This window comes from Cololabis saira, chromosome 11, assembly GCF_033807715.1.
Source record: "Cololabis saira isolate AMF1-May2022 chromosome 11, fColSai1.1, whole genome shotgun sequence".
NCBI lineage: Eukaryota > Metazoa > Chordata > Actinopteri > Beloniformes > Belonidae > Cololabis > Cololabis saira.
Window position 1 is genome coordinate 12,418,174 of NC_084597.1, and position 24,607 is coordinate 12,442,780.

The window sequence follows — 24,607 nt, forward strand, 5'->3', positions numbered from 1 at the left end:
GTATTTGCTTTTAAGTAGACTGACCATCCAAAATATGTTTGCGTTTTCAGGCACTTATTGGATTGATCCCAACCTGGGTTGCTCTTCAGATACAATAGAAGTCTCTTGCAACTTTACTGGAGGTGGACAAACTTGCCTTAAACCAATAACAGTATCCAAGGTATACATGACACAGTGGCAGCCTCAGTGATATTACACGCGTGTTTACAAAACAAACATATTAATCACCTGCTTTCCTGCAGCCAACAATCAGTGCTGGTCGTGTCCAGATGAACTTCCTGCACCTGCTGAGCTCAGAGGCTGTTCAGCATGTCATCATCCACTGTCTGAACGTCTCAGTGTGGAGCTCAGCTGAGGATCAGCTGTTTGCCGACGGGTCTGTGAGATTCAAGGCCTGGACTGGGGAGGTGTTTGAGGCGGGAGGAGAGCTTGAGCCAGATGTTCTGGAGGATTCCTGCTGGGTAGGAATGATATACTGTTATGGAGCCAAATCAAGGCCAAAGGTTTTGCTAATTTGAAAATAAAATTTGAACCTGAAAATGGTTTTTTACAGTTTCAATTTAATTTTTTTCAGTATCAGATCTTTTTTTCAGTTTCAAATCTTTTTATTTCAGTTTCAAATCTTTTTTTTTCAGTTTCACGTCTTTTTTTTCAGTTTCACTTCTTTTTTTTCAGTTTCAAATTTTTTTGGCCCCGATCTGGCGTGGGGGGCGTGGCATCAACTGAGAGGGGCGTGGCATCATTAGTGACAGCATAAGAGGGAAGGCGGGGGACGTTCCTCAGTCATGTTGCCTTCAGGAAACGTAGGTTGCAGAAGTTATCAGTAGAAGTATGATTCAACACTGTATATACACCATATTCACGTGATTGGCAGTGGAAAAAACGGATACTAGTGACACATTTCTGTTTAAAAAGCTGTTTTAGACCGTACTTGGTAGTATGTGGAAGTGGGAAATGTCAAACTTTAAAGTGTGGCTGTTGAACTGTACAGTCTGGCATAGTTTATTGCTTTTATACTGCGATTGGTGCCAAGTACGGTCTAAAACAGCTTTTCAAACAGAAATGTGTCACTAATATCAGTTTTTTCCACTGCCAATCACGTGAATATGGTGTATATACAGTGTTGAATCAAACTTCTACTGATAACTTCTGCAACCTACGATTCCTGAAGGCAACATGACTGAGGAACGTCCCCCGCCTTCTCTGTTCTGCTGTCACTCATGATGCCACGCCCCTCTCAGTTGATGCCACGCCCCCCACGCCAGATCCGGGCCAAAAGTCTGAACCTGAAAAAAGATTTTGAAACTGAAAAAAAAAGATGTGAAACTGAAAAAAAAAAATTTGAAACTGAAAAAAAGATTTGAAACTGAAATAAAAAGATTTGAAACTGAAAAAAAGATCTGATACTGAAAAAAATAAAATTGAAACTGTAAAAAAGAATTTTCAGGTTCAAATTTTATTTTCAAATTAGCAAAACTTTTGGCCTTGATTTGGCTCCATATACTGTAATTTGATTTTTATGCCTTTAAGAAGATATTGCTGTTTTATTCAGGCTCTCACAACATATAAAAAAAAGCTGTTTTGGGCTTTCAGATGAAGGATGGACGCTGGCACCAGACGCATTTTGTGTTCCACTCCCTGGACCCCACCTTGCTTCCTGTGGTCGACATCTACAACCTCCCAAAAACTAGTGCAGGTTCACATTACCATCTAGAAGTAGGTCCTGTTTGTTTTCTTTGAGGGGCCATTGTCTTTTGAGCATGGATACACAGGCAACCACCCCTGCAAGATGCATTTATTCAGGTGTGGAGAGCAGGCACGTCTTAAAATCATGTCCTAAAACCCATCCAAGTGAAAAAAAGGCACCAACCCCCAGCAGATCCTACTTCAGTGCCAAAATCCCGCTGGACTGCAGAAACAGAGGTCAGAAGCAAGGGGAACAAGGGGAAAAAAAACAAAACAAATTGGAGATGAAGAGGAGCAGAGGAGTTCTTGCACTAATGGCTTCTCGGTACAGCAAAAGCTTCTCCAAGCTCCTCAAGAGGAATCTCCATGTGGATGCTTGCTTGAAGGCAGAGGGCCATGCAATGTCTCCAGAACATTGTTCAGTAAAGGGAGATCAAAGTGAAGTTCAACATTGGACATTTAAGATAACTTATTTTGTAACTTTATACAGTCTGTATACCGTGTGTACTTTTTTGAAATAGCAGAAATTTAATTACGTAAGAATAAAATAATTAGTGTAATTGAGATTCGGATCATGTAAATGTACACACACACACACACACACACACACACACATACACACACACACACAAACAAACACACACACACACAAACAAACACACACACACACACACACACACACAAACACACACACACACACACACACACACACACACACACACACACACACACACACACACACACACACACACATTTAAATATACAGTATATCTTATGTAAAGAAATAAACTTTAAGTGCAATAGAAAATAAGGCTAATGAGAAGATAATTTGTTAATTATGGGAGATTCTTTTAAGCGGTGCCATTTTATTTGTCTTTGGTGCTCATCTCCTCATGATCTTACATACAAAGAAGACTAGTTTGCTTAAACTGAGCATTTGGAGCAGAACTGCTTCAAATGTTACGTTTTGTGTTTTTTCTTTGACTGGAATACCAGTGGCACGCAGTCGGCTCATAGTAAAAAAGCCACAAACCAAAACGTGCAAGATGCCCAAATGGAGTATGTCAATGTTTTTAATTGTTATTACACACATTGCTATTCATGCATTATTGAACCGGATGCCACTGTTGAAGAGGGAGAATTTGGCGGAGATTACATGTCAGATTTAGGAAGAAGACAATTATAGAGCTCAGGTTCTCAGTAGTGTTTTGCTAAATCATCTCTATCTGTGGGGTGTGATAGTTTCTTGCTTCTTCTTTTATGATTAAAAAACATTTTAAAAAAAAAAGAAGTGTTATTAGTTAGTTAGTCAGCACCACCTATGCTATCTACAACAGACAGACTACAGGTACAGGCAATTCTTAGAAGAGAACTGAGCCACAGGAGGGAGGAGAATGGGTACAGGAATCCAAATAAAACCTTTATCTTTTATCTCATCCTCCCCCGAATGCATGGTGCTAAGTAAATAACCTAAGGTGCTTACCATAGTGCTGTTATTACACCACTTTGCTAAAATGTTCATAATATTTATAATGCATGCTTGCTTAGATAAATAAAAACCCCATGTAAAATATTACCGTAGGTTCCTAATGCACTACAATTGTGATACCCAATCCAACAGGACTTCGTTTCTAAATTGTCAATCATTTTTGGGGAATTTCCAAGCTATTTTGTTCAATGCTGCAATTTCAAGAAGATGCTTTTTTGTCTTTTGCTTTTTTTGTTGCTAGAGAAAACACAAATAAAGATCAAACAGATCTCTGCTTTTGCATCCAGTATAAATTACAGGGTTTGAGGTATTTCTAAAGAGTAAAGTTTTCATTTTTCTGTATAAATCCCCCCTCAGCTGTATGTAATATTGTTAGAAACTAGTGGGGATAATTTTAACTAAATAAAATATTGCTTTGTTGTAGCTGGACACAAGTGTGTATAATTGTGTAAACCTTGCTGTATACAGTGAACCCCCCTCTTGCTAATTTAATGTTATTTAATGTTAAAGTGGTTGCTGACTGAGCAATTCTTTTGTTGGTTGCAGCAAATCTATTCTTTCTGACAACTTTATATAGCAGTTATCCCAACTGGTCTTGGAGTTTATAGAGTTTTTATGTGTAAATTTGGGGCTCCAGAGAACAAATTTATTTGCAATGTTAATTCTTTTATTTTTTTAAATTTTTTTAATGCTGTTTTTCCTTTATGATAATCAACCATGTACTGTACCAGAACTGTGCTATACTATAACTTGTGTTTAAAGAATTATGCAAATATGTGAAAATTGTTTCTTCTTTTTGTAAATCTGTTCTTGACAATAAAACAAGCTAAGAATACCTCACAATTGTACACAAGACTTGGAGCAAAGATTTTCTCTTGCCTATATAATTCAAACTTGTTTGGAACACATCAGCCAAATGCAGCAAGTCATCAAACTCTGAATAAGACCAATTCTGGTGATTCGTCTTTTATCTGTCTTCTTTTTAGTCATTGTTCAGTGTACATTTGTTCAATAAATACTCTCAATTTGTTTGCGGATTGCTTATTTATTTTTTTAGAGCACCAGTGGTGCAGTGTTCAGCACTGTTGAATGTTTTCTCACTTAGCTGGGCCTTTACAGTACATGCCTGCGTGGGATTGCACTGGTTAGTCCAGTTTCCTTGCACAGCAGAAAACATATTGGTTTCTTCATCACTCTAACTTGTCTAACAGGATGGTGCATGGACAGTCAGGGGTTAAAAAAGAACAATACGGTTTTAAAATCTACTTTTAATATCACTTTGAAGCTGCAACTCATATTGGAGAATTTTGCACCGACTGGAAGTAGTTCTGTGATCTTTGTTTCACTATGATACACTTTACCTTGGGGTACAAAGAGTTTATGAGGTGAGATCTGTACTCTAATGTTTGAGGCAGTCAGGAAAAGAGAGAGAAAACTTAGTCTCTTTCGACAGGGTAACATTCAAGTCTGGGGTTTGGTCTATGTTTGCAATGAAGTGAATGCAATGAATTTTGAAAGAAATCTTAATTTTCTTCCTGTTTTATCAAATGCTGCCCAAATGTCATACATGGCATCAACATTAGACATAACTTTGATGGCTTTTTGTTCAGCTTTTCTATGTACCTACATTGTAGTACTGTATAATTTCACTTACATGAGGTTATTATGATAAGCCAATATCAACTGTAGACACTTAAAATCCAGCCACAGTAACAAGAGTGGCACCATTTATCATCTTTTTGACCCCAATCTCACTGAGATAAATTATTGTTTAAGAACCTGGTTTCTACAGTTAAATTAATTGAAAACTGAAACTATTGTTTTTGACAACTCTTTCACATGAATTGAACAGAGAATGGAGTCTTTTGGCTCTTTTGCAAAATCCAATTTGCCAAACCTTGGAGTCATTCTAGACAGTTCTCTGTCTTTGGATGCTCATGTTTGGTGTCTACACTTTTTTTTCCATCTCAGGACTATTGCAAAGTTAAGATGTGTTGTTTCTACAGCAGAAATTGAATTGATTATTCATGCTTTTATATTTTTAATGGATGGACTACTGTGAGTCTATTTTTATCTCTCTGAGCAAAACATATTTTCTATCACTCTATCTCTTTGTTTCGTTTCAAAGCACTTCAAAAAATTGTTTAAAACTAAATTATTCAGGCATGGTTTTAGGTGATGTTGCTCTTCTTATCTCTTGTTTGTCCCCTAATGCTATGAATATTGCTGTGTACACACACACACACACACACACACACACACACACACACACACACACACACACACACACACACACACACACACACACACACACACACACACACACACACACACACACACACACACACACACACACACACACATATGATTATGTATTATGTATCCTTTGCAGCATTATCTAGTTGTAATGAAAGACAGTGACCAAATTCATTCACACATTCACACACACATTAATTTGGAGGAGGGGACTTAGCAGGCCAAAAAATAAAATTAAGTGAATGAAAGATGTGAAGGAAAAAACTTAATAGCTTAGGCTTTGTTTGCAAATATGGATTACAGTAAGTTTGGATAAAAACATATGGTTATAAATGCCATGGTTTTTTTTTTTGTATAATGTCCTAAATAAGTGACAATAGTAAATATGAATCAGATACACATGACTATTTTGAAAGTTCTGTTTTGATACTTAAAAAAAAAGAAATGGTTTAGATAAAGGGTTAAATCACATCAAGATTGCACCTGATGGTGAAGGTGACCGGTTTGATGAAGATTATTTAAAATTTTCACAGAGCCTCAAGGTGGAGACAACAAATGCTGGTCAACCAGTTATCTATGTAAAACACTGTTATGATGCAAAATAAATAAATAAAACTCCACTTGTTTGAAGTGAAGTCAAAAAACCCTCCACACGGTGTCACTCTTGTCCCCTGGATGATTGCATAGGTAGCTGAACCAGCGGTTTAACAAATAATGCATGGCCATATCATGAGTTAACAACTCCCAGAACCTTGCTAAATTGGTGATAAATTGCCCCAGTTACATATTTATTAATGTAATATGATTCATCAATGTTATAATCAACCCTATTTCTGGAGCCAGTGTTAGTTATGCTGCAACAAGACACTCAAGTTGAGGGATATTTATATCTTGATGAGCATGTAAGCTACAATACACTCGGCAAACGCTGCATTTTCTCGTGTGTGAAAGTGAAAGAAAAGCAATAGATACAAGCTTATTTATTTTAGTTTCAATTTCAATTGGCCCTAAAAATGAAAGGGAAAAGATCAGCGCTCACCTTGGCTCCATGTCATTGACAGCTACAAAGCAAGCCAGAAATCTTGTTGTAATTATTGACTCAGACCTGAACTTCAACAGCCATCTGGAGTTTATCACTAAATCTACCTATTACCACCTGAAAAACATTGCTAGAATTAAGGGGTTTCTGTCTAAACAAGACATGGAAAAACGTATTCATGCATTCATTTTCAGTAGGTTGGATTATTGCAATGGCATCTTTACAGGCCAAGAAATCAATCAGGCAGCTGCAGCTGATCCAGAACGCTGCTGCCAGAGTCCTTACAAACACCAGGAAACTGGACCACATTACACCGGTCATGAAATCACTACACTGGCTTCCAGTTAGTCAAAGGATAGAGTTTAAAATCCTACTGCTGGTCTACAAAGACCTGAATGGTCTTGGACCAAAATACATGCTGGATCTGTTCAATTCAATTCAATTCAATTTTATTTATATAGGGTCTATTACAACAAAAGTTGTCTCTAGGCGCTTTCCAGAGACCCAGAACATGACCCCTGAGCAATTATTACATAAACAATGGCAGGTAAAAACTCCCTTAGTGGGAGAAAAGCCTTAAGCCAAACAGTGGCAAGAAAAACTCCCCTTTAGGAGGGAAGAAACCTTGAGCAGGACCTGGATCATAAGGGGGGACCCTCCTGCCGGAGGCCAGACTGGGGTGGTCGCTATGAAGCTCCCAGACCCCTGAGGTTCATCTGGATCTGGTTTTCTTATGTGTCCCAAGAACCATAACCAAGCAAGGTGAGGCAGCGTTCAGTTATTCTGCTCCTCACCGGTGGAACAAACTTCCTGTAGACCTGAGGTCTGCTCCAACTGTCAGCTCCTTTAAATCAGGCCTAAAAACATTACTGTTTACTGAAGCGTACTCTTAAATTAAATACTTACCTGCTGTATTCTACTGCCCTTATTTTTTAACAACCTGTGCTTTTTATTATTTTACCTCTTTTCTTATAATTTTATTTGTTATTTACTGTTTAATTGTGTCTTGCTGCTTTTAATGTTGATGTAAAGCACCTTGTATTGAATTGTGCTATACAAATAAACTTGCCTTGCCTTGTCTTAAATTAAATACTTACCTGCTGTACTGTACTGCCCTATAATAAAAAAAAATGCCCTATACTAACTATAGTTTTTAACAACTTGTGCTTTTTATTATTTTACCTCTTTTCTTATCATTTTATTTGTTATTTACTGTTTAACTGTGTCTTGCTGCTTTTAATGTTGATGTAAAGCACTTTGAATTACCTTGTGTTGAATTGTGCTATACAAATAAACTTGCCTTGCCTAATCAACCTCTCCCAAGCAAAAACTATAAAACTTTCAGTTTTGGATTGTTGAATTAAAAAAGAAAACACACAAACAAAAAACACCATAATGTTAATGCATTGACAAAAAAATAAATAAATCGCAGTTTTCCAACTGTCAATGCAGTTTTGTTGATGAAATACATTCTCTAAACCAACTGACAGTTTCGTGTACGTGTGATCGTTTGTTAACCTTCAAGTCTTTTTGGCCCTCCCTTGAGAATTTGCTTCAGCCAATCGCTATTTTCAGTCTCTGCTCAGCTTTATGAGGCATTCACGAACTACATGGAAATTCTAAAAGATACAAAAAGTATAATCCCTAAACCTTATAATGACATTGAAAATTATTCTTTCAACAAATAATAACTGATCTTCTGTGTTAATTTGAATTTGAGTGTTCAAATTCACGTTTTTGGCGTACGTATTATTTGTTTCTTTCAAAATTTGAAATGTTTCCGACAGCACGCGAAGGCGGCACTAGATTTCAACGTGCACAGTGGTGACGTCAACATATCATGATGGCGGTAGCCTGCCTTGTTTTGAATCCCCGCTCTTCGAAGTTTGCGCTGGCTCTAAGCGATAATAGGATGTGATATTCCGCCAAGGAGACCAATTAAGTGAAGAACAATGATGGATTCCGTCCTAGGGGATGACCAAACGCTCCCTGTTGATATCAATGGAAGGTAAAACTAACAATGACAACTACAGAGCTAACGCTAGTTAGCACGTCAGCGTGTGTGTTTTGGCTGAAGCTTAAATCTGATTTATGTATTTTACATATTTACTACTGAATATGACAGGATTAAGGATTTTCATTTTGTAAATATACTGCATTTCTGAATGCGATCCTTTATTTGTATTATATTGTTTTTGTAGATTCATCATTTAATAATAATAATCATAATAATCATAATAATAATCATATGCTGTATCAATAAATGAGACACAGACAGTTTATTTCCCCAAGCTGTTGCTCTGATGAACTCTGATCACTCAGTCTCAGAGTAATCAATCACTGTGCAATAATAATAATAATAATAATAATAATAATAATAATAACCAAAATCATATGCTGTAACTATACACCTTTCAATAACCATGTATAACTCATACTGCTGCTAAAAAAATGTGTATATATGTTAATATATATATATATAAGACTTGGCCAATAAACCTGATTCTGATTCTGATCAGCTGTTTGACATATTAATCCCCAAATAATATCTGTTGAGGGGAAAAAGCTAATATAAAGCCACTTATTAAAGTATGTTATTTAGTAACCCTTTCAGATTCATTTTGTGTTAATTGTGGCATCATAAAAAATAGTAATTGACCAACAAAAAAAGATTATTAAAAAAAAAAAACAACATAAAAATCAGCCACACACACAAAAAAATAATAGTATGTAATGGTGGGAGTTGCTTATAATTATCTCACTGGATGTCGCTTTACTGTTCGGCTTGTCAGAGTTCGGGTTTTGACCCATCATTTAGAGTGAATTCAAGCGGAAATTATATGAGCCAATTGGTTCAGACGCAGCGACGTCTCTCTTCCCTCTTTGTACAAGCAGAGGACTGAACATGGTATATGTGATTTTCTTTCCTTCCGTGCTCTTCTTGACATTAGAGAAGAATGTGATTGCGGTAAGTAAACTGCACATTATTATTATTAGCGGGTTTCATCGGTGCTGTTGCAGGATGGTCCCAGCTGAATATAGTTTATAGCTTTTCACGAAGCATCCTTGCTGTTTAGTTAGTAGTCCCCCCCCCCCCTCTTTTTGTAGCTTTTTTGTAAATGACCTAGCCCAGCTGTGTTGTGAGGAAGGCAGTTATCCAGCTGGTAAGCGTGTCTCAGTAATTCAAGATGTTAGCTGATATGTGTGGTGTGAATTACTTATTTGGTCATTCTGAAACCTGATTACCTTTGCTTTATTTAGCTTCAAACATATTACCTGCATACTGTTAGCACCATTCGTTTTTATTAATCTACTCTGAATTGCTCTAAGAAGCGATGTGTGCTTAGCTGCTTTCATGTTTGACAAACTGAACAAAAGTGAGAAAAAGAGGAAGTGCATGTTTACTAGCTCTAGCATTGTTTCCTCAGGGTGCTGGAAAAGGTTACTAAATCTGCAGTAAAGGCAACACAATAACAATAATACTGGTACTGGCCCATTTAAATGTCCTCTGCTTTTTGAGATTAGTTTGGGACACTTTTTGCTCAAATTGTTTCCCATGTTTATGTCTGGTACTATCACCGCTCTTGTTTTCGAGTGCTGCCTCTCAGTTAACACAGGAAGAGGTTGCTTGGCATGTGAAACCTCAGTGATGCAATGATTGTCAGCACAATTGTATTAGCATTTACTTTTTTGTAGAGGGATGTTGTGTACCTGGTCTGTGTTTTGTGTGTGTGTGCGCGTGTGTTGAGTTTTTGATGAGTTTGTTTGGCGTTGAATTTAGGAATTAGAAGCTAGAGTATCTCTGTCAGAAATGGTCAAAGGCAGGCAAAAGCAATGGAACGTAACAAAACAGATTAAGGGTTACATGTAAGTTATCTAATCAGTCAACAGCTAATTCTAGATGTATTTTAAAAAGTCTCAAATGATACGTAAAGCAATACAAAAACTCCACCACTTTTTCTAAGATGCCATTTGCACTGGTGTTTCTGAAGACATTTTATCTTGAAAAAAGTAGCAGCATTTCTTTCATGCTGAAATAAAGTATATATATATATATATATATATATATATATATATATATATATATATATATATGACACCTGGGATTTCAATGTGGAGATAGAACTTGTTAATATGTTTTTTTGTTTTTCTGGATTTGTATACCTTACATTTGGAATAAATCAAAGCTCTGTGTGAACGTGAATGTGTGTTAAATGACAGAGGAAATCATTTAGTTCTTTGTACTATTCGATTCAAAGGTCATGGTTGTGGAACTTAGACTTTTATAGTTTTATTTATTTATTTTTTTTGGTTATGCATTCCTAACTCTTGAAATTGCGATCCAGATGTGTTTTGTGAATGTTTTGTGCATTGTGCTGTGTGAGTAATGTCACTGTTCCATCACTGAGTGATGCTTAACTGATCTGAGCCACAGTACTCCACTTGTCTACCAATGAAAGCCCTCTGCTTTTTTTTTTTCTTCCTCCTCTTGTCTGTCTTAATATCAGAGCTAGGCTGCTACTGGCACATGGTCTCTCTCTGTCATACACACACACACACACACACACACACACACACACACACACACACACACACACACACACACACACACACACACACACACACACATTCTTGTTTCCTATCTTTTGGGTTACTACTGTTAACATAATACTCTACCCATTAGCTTCAAAACGGAATGCATAACCTAATTATACTGTAACTCTACTACAAAAAAGTGTTGTAATCGACCTGCTAGACCCTGTGAACATGTAGGGTCCAGCATTTTGTACCCCCAGAAACCTGTCCCTTAGTCCCTTAGCTAAAGTGGTCTTCTAACTTTTGGACCACACAAATGGAAAAACATTACACCATACACACACAGAAAGTCAGTTATGGCAGAGTGGATGTAAATGAAGCAGAGAGTCATTCTTAAGCTATTTATGGAGTGTCCTTAGGGCTCAGTGGAACTGGCCAGCGTGAGTAATACATGAACAGCATGCATTTGTGTTTTTCAAAAACCATTACATTCAGTGTATATTCGGGGCAGAGTTTAGATTCCTGTATTTTTTTTTTCTCTTTGTCCAAAATTATTGGTCTTTGATGTGTTGGAAAGATAACGCCGATGTCGTCTTTTACCAGATATTTGTAGCACTGCAGAAGGTTGCATCACTAAACCCTAAATCTTTCCTCAGCTGCAGACTGCCGGACTCCATAAATGCTGGAGAATATTCCACAGACAGCATGACAGGTACAGCAAAGCTTTCTTTTGTTCACCCTCTGTTCGTTTTCTTGCCCAGGTGTGTGTCTCCCATGTGTGTTAATTAATTCTGCTGCTGAATGTTCGTAGCCTCTCAGTTTGTCTCCAAAGCATTGATTAAGGACTAACCTGTTAATGAGGAAGAACTAAGCTTGTTCCTAATTCAGTGTCACACACTTGTTTGCCTATAATGAAAGGGACTAGGCTTTCACAGACAAGCAAATTTACAATACATTTTTCAATATAAATTTACATCCATAGCCTTTAGTAGTTGGATGTGTTGTACAGAGTAAAGTATTCTGAACAGATACTTTTAATGTGCTCTTGTTTTTTTGCTGTGTTTTTGAAGAGGCTCTTAAAATTTTTGATCAGTTTACAGATGTATCCAAAGATTTGCGTTTGCTTGTGCAGATCCACATTTGACTAATTTTTGTTATCAAAATACAACTGTTATAGCAAATGGAAAACCAAGAGTGAACCATTTTTTTTTTTCAAATATTTAATATTAGCCTACTTGTTCTCTGAACTTGAATGAACGGTTATTGCGATATGTGTACATTTTTTGGACCCTTATTTTACCGTCTGTATTCCTGCCACAGCTAGTAAAAAACTTAATTATGAGGCTCTCTCTTCTTGATTTATTAATTTTCACCTTTGCAAGTATTTTCAAGTTCTGATATTATTATAGAATATTGCAAAATTTAAAGCTTCTTACAGAATTAAGTATACCAGAAAAATCATATTCCCAATGAATAATGAAACATTTTTCAAAGTGACTGCCTGTCATTTTTAATTAATTTCAACCCCCTTTTTTTTTTCTTCAATCATACCTTTTGATGATTAATCCCAGAGAACTGCATGTATTGAAAGTACTTGTTTCTAAAATTGAACTGGCCTCTACAGCAGTTGCTTTTCATTTCATCTTACTTTATAATCACAAAAAGTTTTTCTTCCTATGATAGCTGTGGATGGTGATTCACATAATATGCAAAGTAATAATATACCTTAATTGCTCCCTTATCTACAAATCACTGCAGTGTTGTTAAAGCAATCTAAACATTGCTAGTTTTTTAGAGGGTGTTCATTAAGCTGTGTTTATATTATTGTAGCTTTTGTCCTGCTTCAGCTCAGACAAGGAGATACATAATTTATTATTTAGGTCAAATAGCTCACTTGCTGTTTGTGCTAGCAATTCACTTCCATATGAGGAGCCTAGCAACAGATAAGCAGTGTGAGTGGAAGCGTGCTTGCCCGGCTGCAAATCAACAGTTTTGAGCCACAATGATTCACTAAACTTTTAATTGCCTCTGCTTAATGACATGTTAGAAAGTGGAAATTGCAAGCTGTAACTGCTTTGATATCTTTTAATATCCTTCCCAAACTTCACAGGCGTGACAGACGTCACAGACTTAGCTTTAGTACACAATGACCGCTCCGTGGTTGCCAAGTGTACAGTTTTTTGTCAGAATGGTCGTCATCAAATTGCCCTTTGCTCTCCTGAGGGGAGAATAATTAAAAAGGTAAAGAACGATTAAATGTTCTCTCTATTTTTCAAGTCCAAACTTCTGCATTCCCATAAATAATTTTTCGACACTAAAATAAAATAACATGCTTTAATATTTAAAGAAAAAATATTGTTTAAGAATATCTGTTGCTCTGCTTTATGTTTGCTGAATTTCAAATTTAAAAAAATCAACACAGTGGAAAGCTTTTTTTTATGTCGAACTTATTGAAAACAGAAATACAATTTTGATAATTGTATTAGAAAGAATCTTTGACAACAAAGATGCGCTGAATGCGATTTAATTACAATGGCTTGGTTTTTTGCACTACCCTCTCCCTCCCCCCAAAAAACAACATAAAAACAAACATTGAATGGATGGATGTATAACATAGACATTTTCAGGCCTGTGCATATGATTAATGTAGTAAATAACAAAATGTATTAGCCAGTAGGGCTGGGCGATATGGACCAAAAGTCATATCTCGATATTTTCTAGCTGAATGGCGATACTCGATATATATCTCGATATTTTTTCTGTGCCTTAATTGGGGTTTCCCCCAAAGCATTATAGCATAGCATCCCTGTTAGCTTCATTTTTCTCTGAGGCAAACCCTTAAAAAAACAGTCAGTTTTAATACAAAGCCTCGTGCCAAATGTCACACAGGCTCCTTTATTAACAGGTCTGCACAATATCAAAATGTATAAAACAAATGAAATAAAAATAAACTGCCTGCATATATAAAATAAAAATGCTTCTTGAATAAAATAAAACAAATATCCCTTTCCTGCATAACAATTAAATTAAAATACACTGCAATTAATACAATGTAGACAGTAACAGGCAGACTTTTCCACTGAGGTTGACAGTTGTGCAAATAACAAAACATTTGTGCAAATCTCAAATAAAACATTCAAGTCAATTTGTCACAAAATAAGCTATATCAAAATCATAAAAAAAAAAAAATGTAATGTTTTTTTTAAATCGATATAAACGATATTGTCTCGTACCATATCGTGTTTGAAAATATATCGATATATATTAAAATCTCGATATATCGCCCAGCCCTATTAGCCAGGATTGGTCAGTAACTTAGATGATCAGATACAAATCCATGATTCTGATTACCTTCTGATCAATTGGTGAATATCTAAAATAAAGTATATGATCAAAGGGCTTTGTGGAGTTGTACACTCAAGACATTTGCTTGCATTGAAAACAAAATGGAAAATTGTAATGTGTACGGTATTTAAAAATGGATACACATATACAACGAACTGAGTATGCAAGAGACGTGTGCTGGAGTTCTTCCTGTCATGAAGCAGCAAATCATGAGTCAAGAGTTGTGAAATGTTGACTGCTGTTACATGATCAGCTGTGGGCTGCCTTAGCCGGTAGAAACAGGACAGCTCTCCTGAAGTTGTTTGACCTCTGATGCCTCTGCACTGAAAAACATGACTTCTTTCTGTTTCTCTTTATCTCTCTAAAATAAACTTGGAGAAGATGAATGCGAAAGCAGAAAGGCTTAGTCTTTTCTTGTGAATAGGATGGGTTCTCTGGCCTAATGGATGCTGCATTGAAATAAGTAAACATGTGTTACTTTGTCTTTGTGTTACAGCTCCGTCTGATAAAATGTCTCCCATAAAAGCTCTCGCCATGAAGGACTATGAAAATGTGAGTCCTCTGTACCAGTTTTATATTTGAAATGTAATACAGATTACTAAGGAAAAGGATTTGTTACTGTTATTAGATTATTAATGAAGTTAATTATAGTACAAAGGAACACTGAAATTGTCAGTACGAGGTATGCAGTTGACCTCAACAAAAAGGTAATGAACTTGATACATGCTCTGCTTAAAACCAAGACGCACCATTTATGGGCATTTAGTGATGGAGTTTGCGTGTAGGAGGAAGAGGAGAAGGATTGAGGTGGGCTGAAATCTATATTTCAGCATGTGATTGGAATGCAATACTCAGATTCAGGGCTCGTGCTGCCTGCATGATTAGAGGTTTACAGAGGGGTCCAGACTTCTACCTCCTCCCTTTGACAGTCTACCCAACCCCCATTACCAGATGTATGCCGCTCTGAGCCCGAAGCACAATGATGCACAGTCTACTTCACACACACATACACATGCATCCAAGGCTCCCCTCATTTCAAAAATAACCACACACATGCCCCCTTTCTTCCCAGTTAACATGTTTCCCTGCCTTTCTACACAAATAAAAAGCTAAATCGTACTGATTCTTTGACCATAATTATTTGTGCTTGCCATCTTTTCTTATAATATAAAATAAGTAAACTAGTTGGCCATATTGAATACAAGGTAAAGAGGAGACAAAACATTTTAAGACAACTTTGCTGCATCAGTTTTGTTTTTTTACTTAAATGTACATTAAACAATTTTCCTCCGTTTGTTTCCAGCAAATCGCAGCTCTGAAGAAAGAGAACTTTAACTTGAAGTTGCGCATTTACTTCATGGAAGAACGTATGCAGGAGAAATGTGATGACTCGACTGAAGACATTTTCAAAACGGTGTTGTATTTATAATCTGTATTAGTCTTGCATTTATGTTAGGTATCCATCTCTCTCTATCTCTGTGTCTCTCCATTTGTCCTGCAGTGGACTGTTTAAAAAAAAAAAAAAAGGATTTAAATAAGATAACAAGTCAGAAAGCAACAGCTGGATTTTATTTAGCTTGTTAGTTTGTTTTCTAAGAGCAGCATTTTAGTTTGTGATGTGATGTAAGCCCATTGGAATATTTCTGGGTATGATTTCTAAACATAGAATAAAATGTTATATTGATCTAAATTTTGATCTTTGAAATTTTGAGTTTTATTTATATTATTGTGTTCTTTCATGATTAGGTGATGGATTTGAAAGGAGTAGTTTCAGGAAATCTTCCCAGCTCTTCAGTTCCGGTCAAGCCTATTTATTCTGCCCACTTTCTCTTTGCCTTTTATAGGAGAGAGAACATCAATCAAATCTTACATTCACCTCTGAAGAATCTTTAAAAAATTGTTTCCTATTGCTGTCTCTGACTAGTGAAGAATAAAACATAAGACCAACTAAATGAACAGATCATTAACACATTGGACTTGCAAACGTCATGACAAAGGCGATAATTTTTCAGTTTTTATTTATTTTATTTTTTACAAGAGAAGCTTTAAGATCCTTGTAGGAGTTGTTACAACTGTTATTATATGCTGTTAATACAGCGTTTGTGGTGCTGCTTTTTCTGAATTATCTTCTTTTTTAAAGAATATTGAGCTGAAAGTGGAGTTGGAGTCGATGAAGCGAGATCTGGCAGAGAAGCAAGAACTACTTGTGTCTGCATCGTATGTTTCATTTTCTTGCTCGATTAAAGTCACATATTTCATCTGATTTAAGTGCAAGCACAAGATGTCAGTTGTCAGTTGCGGTGGAACTATGTGCACCCTGACTTAAGCTTTATAAATGTTTTTTTTAGCAAAGCACTGGAAAGTCTGGCTGGTCGAGAATCAGGAGAACCCCGGCGTGTGAGAGAGCAAGCACAGAGGGAGATGGATGCAGTGAGAGACTCATTCAGCAAACGGATAGCTGACCTTGAACAAGTGAGTGAAAAATCATTTCAGCCAATTTAAAAGAAGATTAGAAAGTCACTTTCAAATACTTAACATGAAGTGTTGTAGTTTCTATGATCATGTTGCTATGATCATGACGGCCTTTATTGTTCTTTGATGCTTACCCTTTGTTTCTATGGTCATCTTAACCAAGGGTGTATTTATGTACATTTTAAGTTTCAAAACATTTTTCCACAAATAAACACCACTTCAGTAAACTTGATCAGTAGAATAAATGTCCATTGCACTTTAAAATGATCATAGTTTGTACTGCTGTGATTGCCATAGTAATTGTTTTATTATTTTGTTTTTGCCTTTTATCAGAGTCTGCAAACGGCAGAGGAGGAGGTTGAGAAGATGGCAGCCATTGCAGAGCAAGAAAAACTTAGAAATATAAATATGGAGAAGCAGCTCCAAGTCCTTGCTCCTCAAAGTGCCTTCATCCCTGGTTCTATCCCCAGTCTAGTTCAAGACCTGCAACATGCCCTCCAGGAGAAAGACAAGTATGAAAAAAATATGATTAAAGACTAATTATTCTTTGGCTAAAACTGCAAGCAGTATTTTTGTAACTTTTCTATTCCTTGTAACAGTATCATTGAGCAGCTCAAGATCACTCTATCAGACCATGAAGCTATGATCCATCAGCAATGCAGCAAAGACCGAGAGACAGAAGCACCATCAGCCAAGCAGCTAACTGACCTCGTTGCAGAGAAAAATCACGAACTTAAGGTATGAATTTGAAGAGGGGGAAAAAAGATGAAATAAAGATGCAGGTTTTTTTTGTTTAGTTTTTTTGCAGAACTTTCTCTCTGCAGTGGCAGTGGAATAGATAGAGTGATTTACATAACCTTCCATGACCTTCCCATATATTTAGCATATTGCATTATATATCATTTTGCTTTCATAATTTTTTTTCTTTGTTTCAATTCACTTAACATATGAAGGAAAACAGAAAAAGACTACTTCAAAACTGTTGATTTTCTGTCTTTCAGGCACTTAGAGATGAGTTAAGTAGAGAAAAGGAGAAAACACACCCAGATCAGCAGGTTGGTGATCTTTACATATTTACACAATAAATCCCAAATCTTTTTGCTTTATGATTTGGAGATTTGTTTTCGTTTCCTTTTTTTTTGTCCTTACCATATCAAGGAACTCTGTTTGTAATTTGTTTTCCTATACTCTGGTGACACCTTTCAGAGCTACAGGGAATGAGAAAGCAGGGCATAGGGTGAGGTCAGAGAGGGAATGGATATGTTATTGTCAGATCAGATCAAGTAGCATGTGACACCCCACCCCTTTCCTACATATTGCATGGATGTCAAAACAACTTCAGGACTCCTGATTACAAGACAGGAAGTCGTGTAGTCTGAACAGCACACTTGTTGGCCAGTGTTGGAAATCATGTAATGTAAACCCACATTGAATTTGTGTGTGCAATAATTCAAAGTTAGATTCGATGAAAGGACTAGATGGTACAATCCCCCGGGACTATGCATGGCAGGGGCGTCCTCTTCCCTGAGCCAAGCTTGCGCCTGACTGCATACCTGAGTGGAAGAGGAGTTGCTGCTTTATCACAAGACGCCCTCAGCCGAGGCAGGCCCACCAGGTTGATCAGACCCGGGTGTGTGTCCCAGGGTTAAGCATTTGGCTTAGCAGCCCAGATGGTGTCACTCCTCTTCATCCACAGTCAATGGCTTGTTCTCTCGGCAGTGTTGGCCAGCTCTTTGATGGCCTGTCTGTGAGTGTGTCCCCTGATTCCGACCTCCCTAAAGCTGGGCATACACTGTGCGATATTTTAAATCGTATGAGACAGCCCCATCTCACACTGCACGACTAGATCGCGGAGTTCAAAAGTTCAGAGCTCACGATTTATGTTCTCACACTGTACGAGCCGATGCTCGGATGCGACCGGTCTGCTCACACTATACGATCATAATCCTCCCGTTGGACCTCTGTGTACTGGAATTCGAGGCCGGTTTTGGGGCACGGGTATGCTGTTCCAACCCAAACGTGCGTCCTGCCCACCCGATCAAAGGTTATGGGATCCTTTATTTTTTTATATATATTTAAAAAATCCCAAAATATCTGTACCGTTTCTGATTGGGTGTGTGCACTGCGCATCATTTTTTGACACAACAAAGAACGCATACAGCAAAAGTTGTGTCTCGGCGGAGGGACCCGGCGTCCCAGCAAAATGAGAAGAGAAAAAAGAGAAGTGTTCCGAACAGCAGACAGCGCACACACTAAAGGCTGATTTATGGTTCCGCGTTACACCAACGCAGAGCCTACGGCGCAGGGTACGCGGCGACCCGCACCATACGTAGAAATGCTGTCTTTTTTTGCTATTAAAACATGATTTGTAATGTGAATTTGCAACACTTAAACTGCAAATAATAGTTTTTGACGTAACATCAGAGATTGCGCATTTTCTCTGCGAAAGGATGAGGCAAATCGGGTCGCAGCTGCTTCAACTGTGCGATTCCTTCACGAGGAGCGACCAGGATTTCAGAAGCTTGATTTTCTTGCGACCTCACGATTTGTGATCGGGAGCTCGTCGTGAGGTGTTAATCTCTCGTCGTTACCCCACGTACACTGCACGATGCACGAGCAACGATTGGGTCAAAATCGGGCCCGATCAAAAAAAAGTCGCACGACTGGAAAATCGGCTCAAAACGAGCCGATAATCGCACAGTGTATGCCCGGCTTAAGGAGTTTCGCTGTTGAACTGGCCACAAAACCCCTACAACCGACCTCCACCGGGCGCACCCTCGCCTTCCAGCCCCTGTCCTCTGCCTCAGCTGCTAGGTTGGAGTAGCGAAGTTTCTTGCGTTCATACGCTTCTTCAACGGCATCCTCCCAAGGAAGTGTCTGCTCAATGATGTAGACGAGCTTTGAGGTGTTGGACCATAGGACAAGGTCTGGACGTAGGGTGGTTGTTGCGATCTCCGGGGGGAAAATGAGCCTCCGATCCAGGTCAGCCTGCATTTGCCAGTCTCTGGCTGCATTCAGTGGGCCCAGGTCAGGGTGTGAAGCCCTTGCCCTCTGCTTTTCCCCCTCCCGAACAAACCATGGTGGGTGTTGCCGCACATCCTGGTTGTTGGTGGGCTGGGTGTTGATGGAAACCCTCTTGCACTCGAGCTTATCAGCCAGACATCTGAGGACCTGGTTGTGTCTCCATGTATACCTGCCTTGAGTGAGGCTGGTTTTACAGCCCACCATAATGTGCTTAAGTGTTGCTGGGGTCGTACACAGGGGCCACGCTGGGTCCTTTCCAAACCATTGTTGAAGGTTTATGGGAGATGGTAGCACATCGTATGTTGCTCGAACGATGAAGCTCAACCGGTTGGATTCCAGAGTTCGCTCCATGTAAGCTTCTTCTTCTCAACACCCTCCCACCTCATCCAGCGGCCCTGCTTGGCTTGTGCTACGGCTTTGGATCGTCTGGTTCAGGGGTCGGCAACCCGCGGCTCTAGAGCCGCATGCGGCTCTTTAGCGCCGCCCTAGTGGCTCCTGGAGCTTTTTCAAAAATGTTTCACCTTTTTTTTCCTTTTTTTCCCCTTTTTCTTCTTTTTTGCTTCTTTCTTTCTCTTTCTTTTCTCTTTTTTTCTCTTTTTCTTTCTTTTCTTGTTTTTTTTGCCTTTTTCTTCTTTTTTTTCCTTTTTTTCCCTTCTTTTTTTATTCCTTTTTTTCTCTTTCTTTGTCTTTTTTCTCTTTTTTTCCTTTTTCTTCTTTCTTTTCTTGTTTTTTTTTCTTTTTTCTTCTTTCTTTCCTTTTTTCCACTTTTTTTTCTTCCTTTTTCCTTTTTTAATCTCGACATTTCGACTTTTTTCTCAACATTTCCACTTTTTTCTCAACATTTGAACTTTTTTCTCGAGATTGTACTTCAACATTAATCTCAACATTTTGACTTTTTTCTCTAAATTTTTACTTTTTTCTCCACATTTTGACTTTTTTCGACATTTCTCCTTTCACCATTTGTCTTCATTCTAAGGCTTATACAAGACCATTTTTTGCGGCTCCAGACATATTCGTTTTTTGTGTTTTTGGTCCAATGGCTCTTTCAACATTTTGGGTTGCCGACCCCTGGTCTGGTTGCTTCCTCCTGTCGACACACCTCCTCTACGACCATGGTTCGTCGCTCAGCGGTAGATGCCTTTCGCCAGAGAGGAGTTACAGTTCCAAGGCCAAAGCCTGCTCTGCCTTGCTGGACATGGCCCACTACATCAAGGTGAAGGAGAGCAGACTTGGCCTGTAGGACAGCTGTGGCTGGGGTCCACTTCCTCCCTGTTGCCAAGGTGGGAGGGGCACCTCTCACTACAGGGTCCCGGGAATCAGTGAGGGACATCTCCAGCCTCACCTTGGCACACTTGAACTCTTCCACCACACTGGAGATGGGCAGTGACAAGGCTCCGTCACTGTAGAGTCCAACGCTGCTGAAGCACCTTGGGAGTCCGAGCCACTTCCTTACATTACTTGTCGCTCAAAGCAGGTGCTGATGACTTAAAAGAGTTATCTGTTGTTGTTGCACTCTGGGAATGTTCACTGATGTGCCTCAATTAATGCATTCTGGATCCATTCAAGATTTCTCAATGTTATGGCATATTCAACACAGAATCTAGATGTTGATTGAAGAGCAGATGGATTTCCATTTTTTTATGGTTGTTTTTCAGTATTATACAGCTTGTGGTTTGTTGTGGTTTTTGATTAAAGGCAGTGTAATTTGGTTTCAAAGTGATCTTAAATGCATTATATAAGCTAATGGTAAAAGTTTTATCTTGGTAATGTTTTGAAATGGAAAGCTTTTAGATGGGCAGTGTCCATAATTCCTCATTAGACTTGGAATCTGGGCTCAGGTCATGGCCTTAAGACTGGATTACCATGCTGTCTGGACATGGTTCCTCCTGAGCATTTATTTTTGGTCCATCCTTCTTTATGACGTAGGAGAAAAAAACGTGTTAACTCATGCTGCTTTTTGATTTGGATAAATGACTTCCTGCACCAAGCAAGATATGTCTGCCAGAAATAATTTGCAATACTTTCAATTTTCTCTCCAAGATCAAATAGCTCAAAGTCTCAAAGTCAGGTTTTATCTAAACTGCTAGAAAGTATAGGCACGACAGGAGAGACTGGCCACTGCCATCGCTACCGCCGTCTCCACAAGTCAAACTCTTATGCCGGATGTGTTTCTTTTTTTTTCTTTTTTTTGGGGAAAGACTCTGAAATGGTCTAACATCAGTCATAACAGAAATGACTGCAGCAGCCTAGAGGATTTGATGTGATTGAACGTGTGGGGGAGAGTGGAATAGAGGCGGAGGCAGGGATTATTAAAGCTTAAGGCTTATAGAGCTTTGCACTCAGTCATTCTCCTCTGTGCTTCACTTGCTGGTGCAGTGAGAGAAAATGATAGATGGCTATCCTATGGCTGCCAGGCTGATGATCATCAAGGCACTGGACACTTGGATGTGTTTTTTTTTTTTTTAAACTTGATTTAAGTGTGTGAATGTGGAAGACCCATGGTGCCATGAGGGACCCATGTCGCATTTGTGGTGCTGGTCTGGTGGGAAACCAGTGTCGCTGGATCTTCAGTTCATCAGGACAGAGGAAGTTACAAGTCATCCTGTCACATGTGCTGAGCCGGGACGTGATTCGTGATGGCCGTGGAGAGTTCCTCTGTGGGAAATGCGTGTTCCAGTTGGAAAAGGTGGTTCAGTTTGACGTTAACATCAGCCAAAAGCAGGATGAACACAGCACTCAGATCCAGAAACTGCAGGCGGACAAGGAACAACTGGTCCAGTGCATTGTCCACATCTACAACAAAAACAACCCAGGGAGATGTGGCAGGGAGAGAACCACCTCCAAGATTCCACTCAGGTCCTCTAGGGTGGGCAGTCCTGATAATGAAGCTGCATTACCGCTGGCTCACGAAGGACTGTCTTTCAGGGACCAGGGTCAGGAGCAGAATCGCATGAGAAGATGTGTTAGTCTGGATAGACTTGCCAGTAAAGGGCCTTTCCCAGGGCGCTCGAGCCTTAGGAGCAGCCGATTTGGCTCAGGAGCAGGGCTCAGTGGCTCTATGAAGAGTATTGGAAACCTCCGTCATCGTTCACAGAGCGTGTACCTTGACCTGGTCCAGCGTAAGGGTACGCTCCCTCGGCATGGATTCAAAGGACGCTCCACATCGCTCATGTCACTGACTCGGGAGATTTCCACCGACATCCCTCCAGACTCTGCACCAAAACGAAAACTGAGGGAGCCCAAAGTGTTTGGTGCTAGATATGGTACCATTGATGATCCAGGAGGAAAGCTTCAGGCCAGAGCCCTGCTCCACAGTTCTTCTAGTCAGCCGTCTGTGATCTCTGACCTAATCCAGATCCTGCGCTGCATCCCTAAGCAGCAAATGTCCGCCCCTGCAGGCAGTCGTATTCCTGTACTGAAGAGGTTAAGGGGCTCTGGCCCTGTTATCACTCGAGCCAAGCTCAGACACAGAGATGCAAATTGGAAGTCTCTGCATGACCTCACAGAAGAGTTTCATGATGAATACACTCCTGTCAGAGTGAAGGTAGTTTATCTGTGCTACCAACTGGGAGGTCTTTTTTGCCCTGATACACTACTTTGATAGAAAAATGCCTTGTTGCTAAATGTACTTGTTTTTCCCCTCTCTCTCCTGTTTGTTTTTTACTGAGAAGAAGAGTGACATTAATCGACTGGAGTCCGTCAATAAAAAGCTTGGTGAGGAGCTAAATCAAGTAAAAATCATCATTGAGAACCTGAGAAGAACACTGGAGGACTCACAGAATCAGAACAAGGTACGCTGAGAGAAGATGTTAAATTACTTATTTTTAGTGATGCACCGATTGTTCGGTAACCAAAATTGTTCGGCCGAAAATGGCAAAAAAAACACTTTCGGTGTTCGGTGGAATAAGTGGGAAAAAAAACCGAACAATTAATAACGGCGTTGTAAAATAAGGACATAGACTGACCGCTCCCGTAACGGTTGCGCACCACAAACACAAATCGTTGGCCAACCAAAAGGTAACCACATAAGAATTTTACCTAACATTCACCAGGAGGTATATGGAGGTATATATATGGAGGTATATAGGAGATTTTTTCTTTTAAAAGCATGCCTAAATCAAATTTATTTGATTTATGCAATGGTGAAAAAATTGGCAAAATAAATGAAAAACTGCGAAGAACCATGTTCGGTATTGTTCGGTATTCGGCCAAGTGTTTATTATTATTTTCGGTTTCGGTTTCGGCCACAAATTTTCATTTCGGTGCATCACTACTTATTTTGTAGTTGTGTTAAAAATTTAACTTTTATGAAATATCTTACCCCCATGTGTGAGCAGATCGTATCAGACAGGTTGGATGAGAAAGAGAATGATCTAAACTCGGAGAAGAAAAATGCTCTGAAGCGAGATAAAACAATCCAGGGACTTACTCAGGTTCTCGGAGAAAAGGAAAAAGAGGTAAGAAGAATTCAATACAAACAAATTTACTTTATTGTGGACAGTAAAATGATTGTAAAATCAGCATTCTGTAGTATACAAAGCCTTTACTGGACTTTACCTCTGTATTGCACAGATTGCAGAACTTTGCCATGAAATTGAGGACAGGGATGATGCTTTGGCCAAGGCAAGAGAGGCTGCACATAAAGCCCAACTGCAGAAATACCAGGCATGTCAAATGCACCTTTTTGTACAGGAACACACTCTAATGCGAGTCAACCTTTCACTTCAAATGAGAATGAAGCATATGTTTTTTGTTTGTTT

General features: G+C 38.8%; 2 protein-coding genes across 2 annotated transcripts in view; both read left to right on the top strand.

Annotated features, from left to right (window-relative positions):
* Window positions 1-4,204, top strand: part of col27a1a (collagen, type XXVII, alpha 1a) — a 97,863-nt gene extending 93,659 nt beyond the window's left edge. Inside the window, exons 59-61 of the mRNA XM_061733743.1 lie at window positions 51-160; window positions 243-461; window positions 1,594-4,204. Coding sequence (XP_061589727.1) covers window positions 51-160; window positions 243-461; window positions 1,594-1,740 — 476 coding nt within the window. The 3' untranslated portion in view covers window positions 1,741-4,204. The remainder of the gene's footprint in view (window positions 1-50; window positions 161-242; window positions 462-1,593) is intronic.
* Window positions 4,205-8,304: 4,100 nt separating this feature from the next.
* The window catches only part of cdk5rap2 (CDK5 regulatory subunit associated protein 2), a 47,176-nt gene continuing 30,873 nt past the window's right edge, over window positions 8,305-24,607 (top strand). Inside the window, exons 1-13 of the mRNA XM_061733742.1 lie at window positions 8,305-8,478; window positions 11,663-11,718; window positions 14,848-14,903; window positions 15,655-15,765; window positions 16,492-16,568; window positions 16,700-16,823; window positions 17,157-17,335; window positions 17,423-17,561; window positions 17,825-17,878; window positions 23,203-23,391; window positions 23,519-23,638; window positions 24,185-24,304; window positions 24,420-24,512. Of these exons, the coding sequence (XP_061589726.1) occupies window positions 8,423-8,478; window positions 11,663-11,718; window positions 14,848-14,903; window positions 15,655-15,765; window positions 16,492-16,568; window positions 16,700-16,823; window positions 17,157-17,335; window positions 17,423-17,561; window positions 17,825-17,878; window positions 23,203-23,391; window positions 23,519-23,638; window positions 24,185-24,304; window positions 24,420-24,512 (1,374 nt within the window). The 5' untranslated portion in view covers window positions 8,305-8,422. The remainder of the gene's footprint in view (window positions 8,479-11,662; window positions 11,719-14,847; window positions 14,904-15,654; window positions 15,766-16,491; window positions 16,569-16,699; window positions 16,824-17,156; window positions 17,336-17,422; window positions 17,562-17,824; window positions 17,879-23,202; window positions 23,392-23,518; window positions 23,639-24,184; window positions 24,305-24,419; window positions 24,513-24,607) is intronic.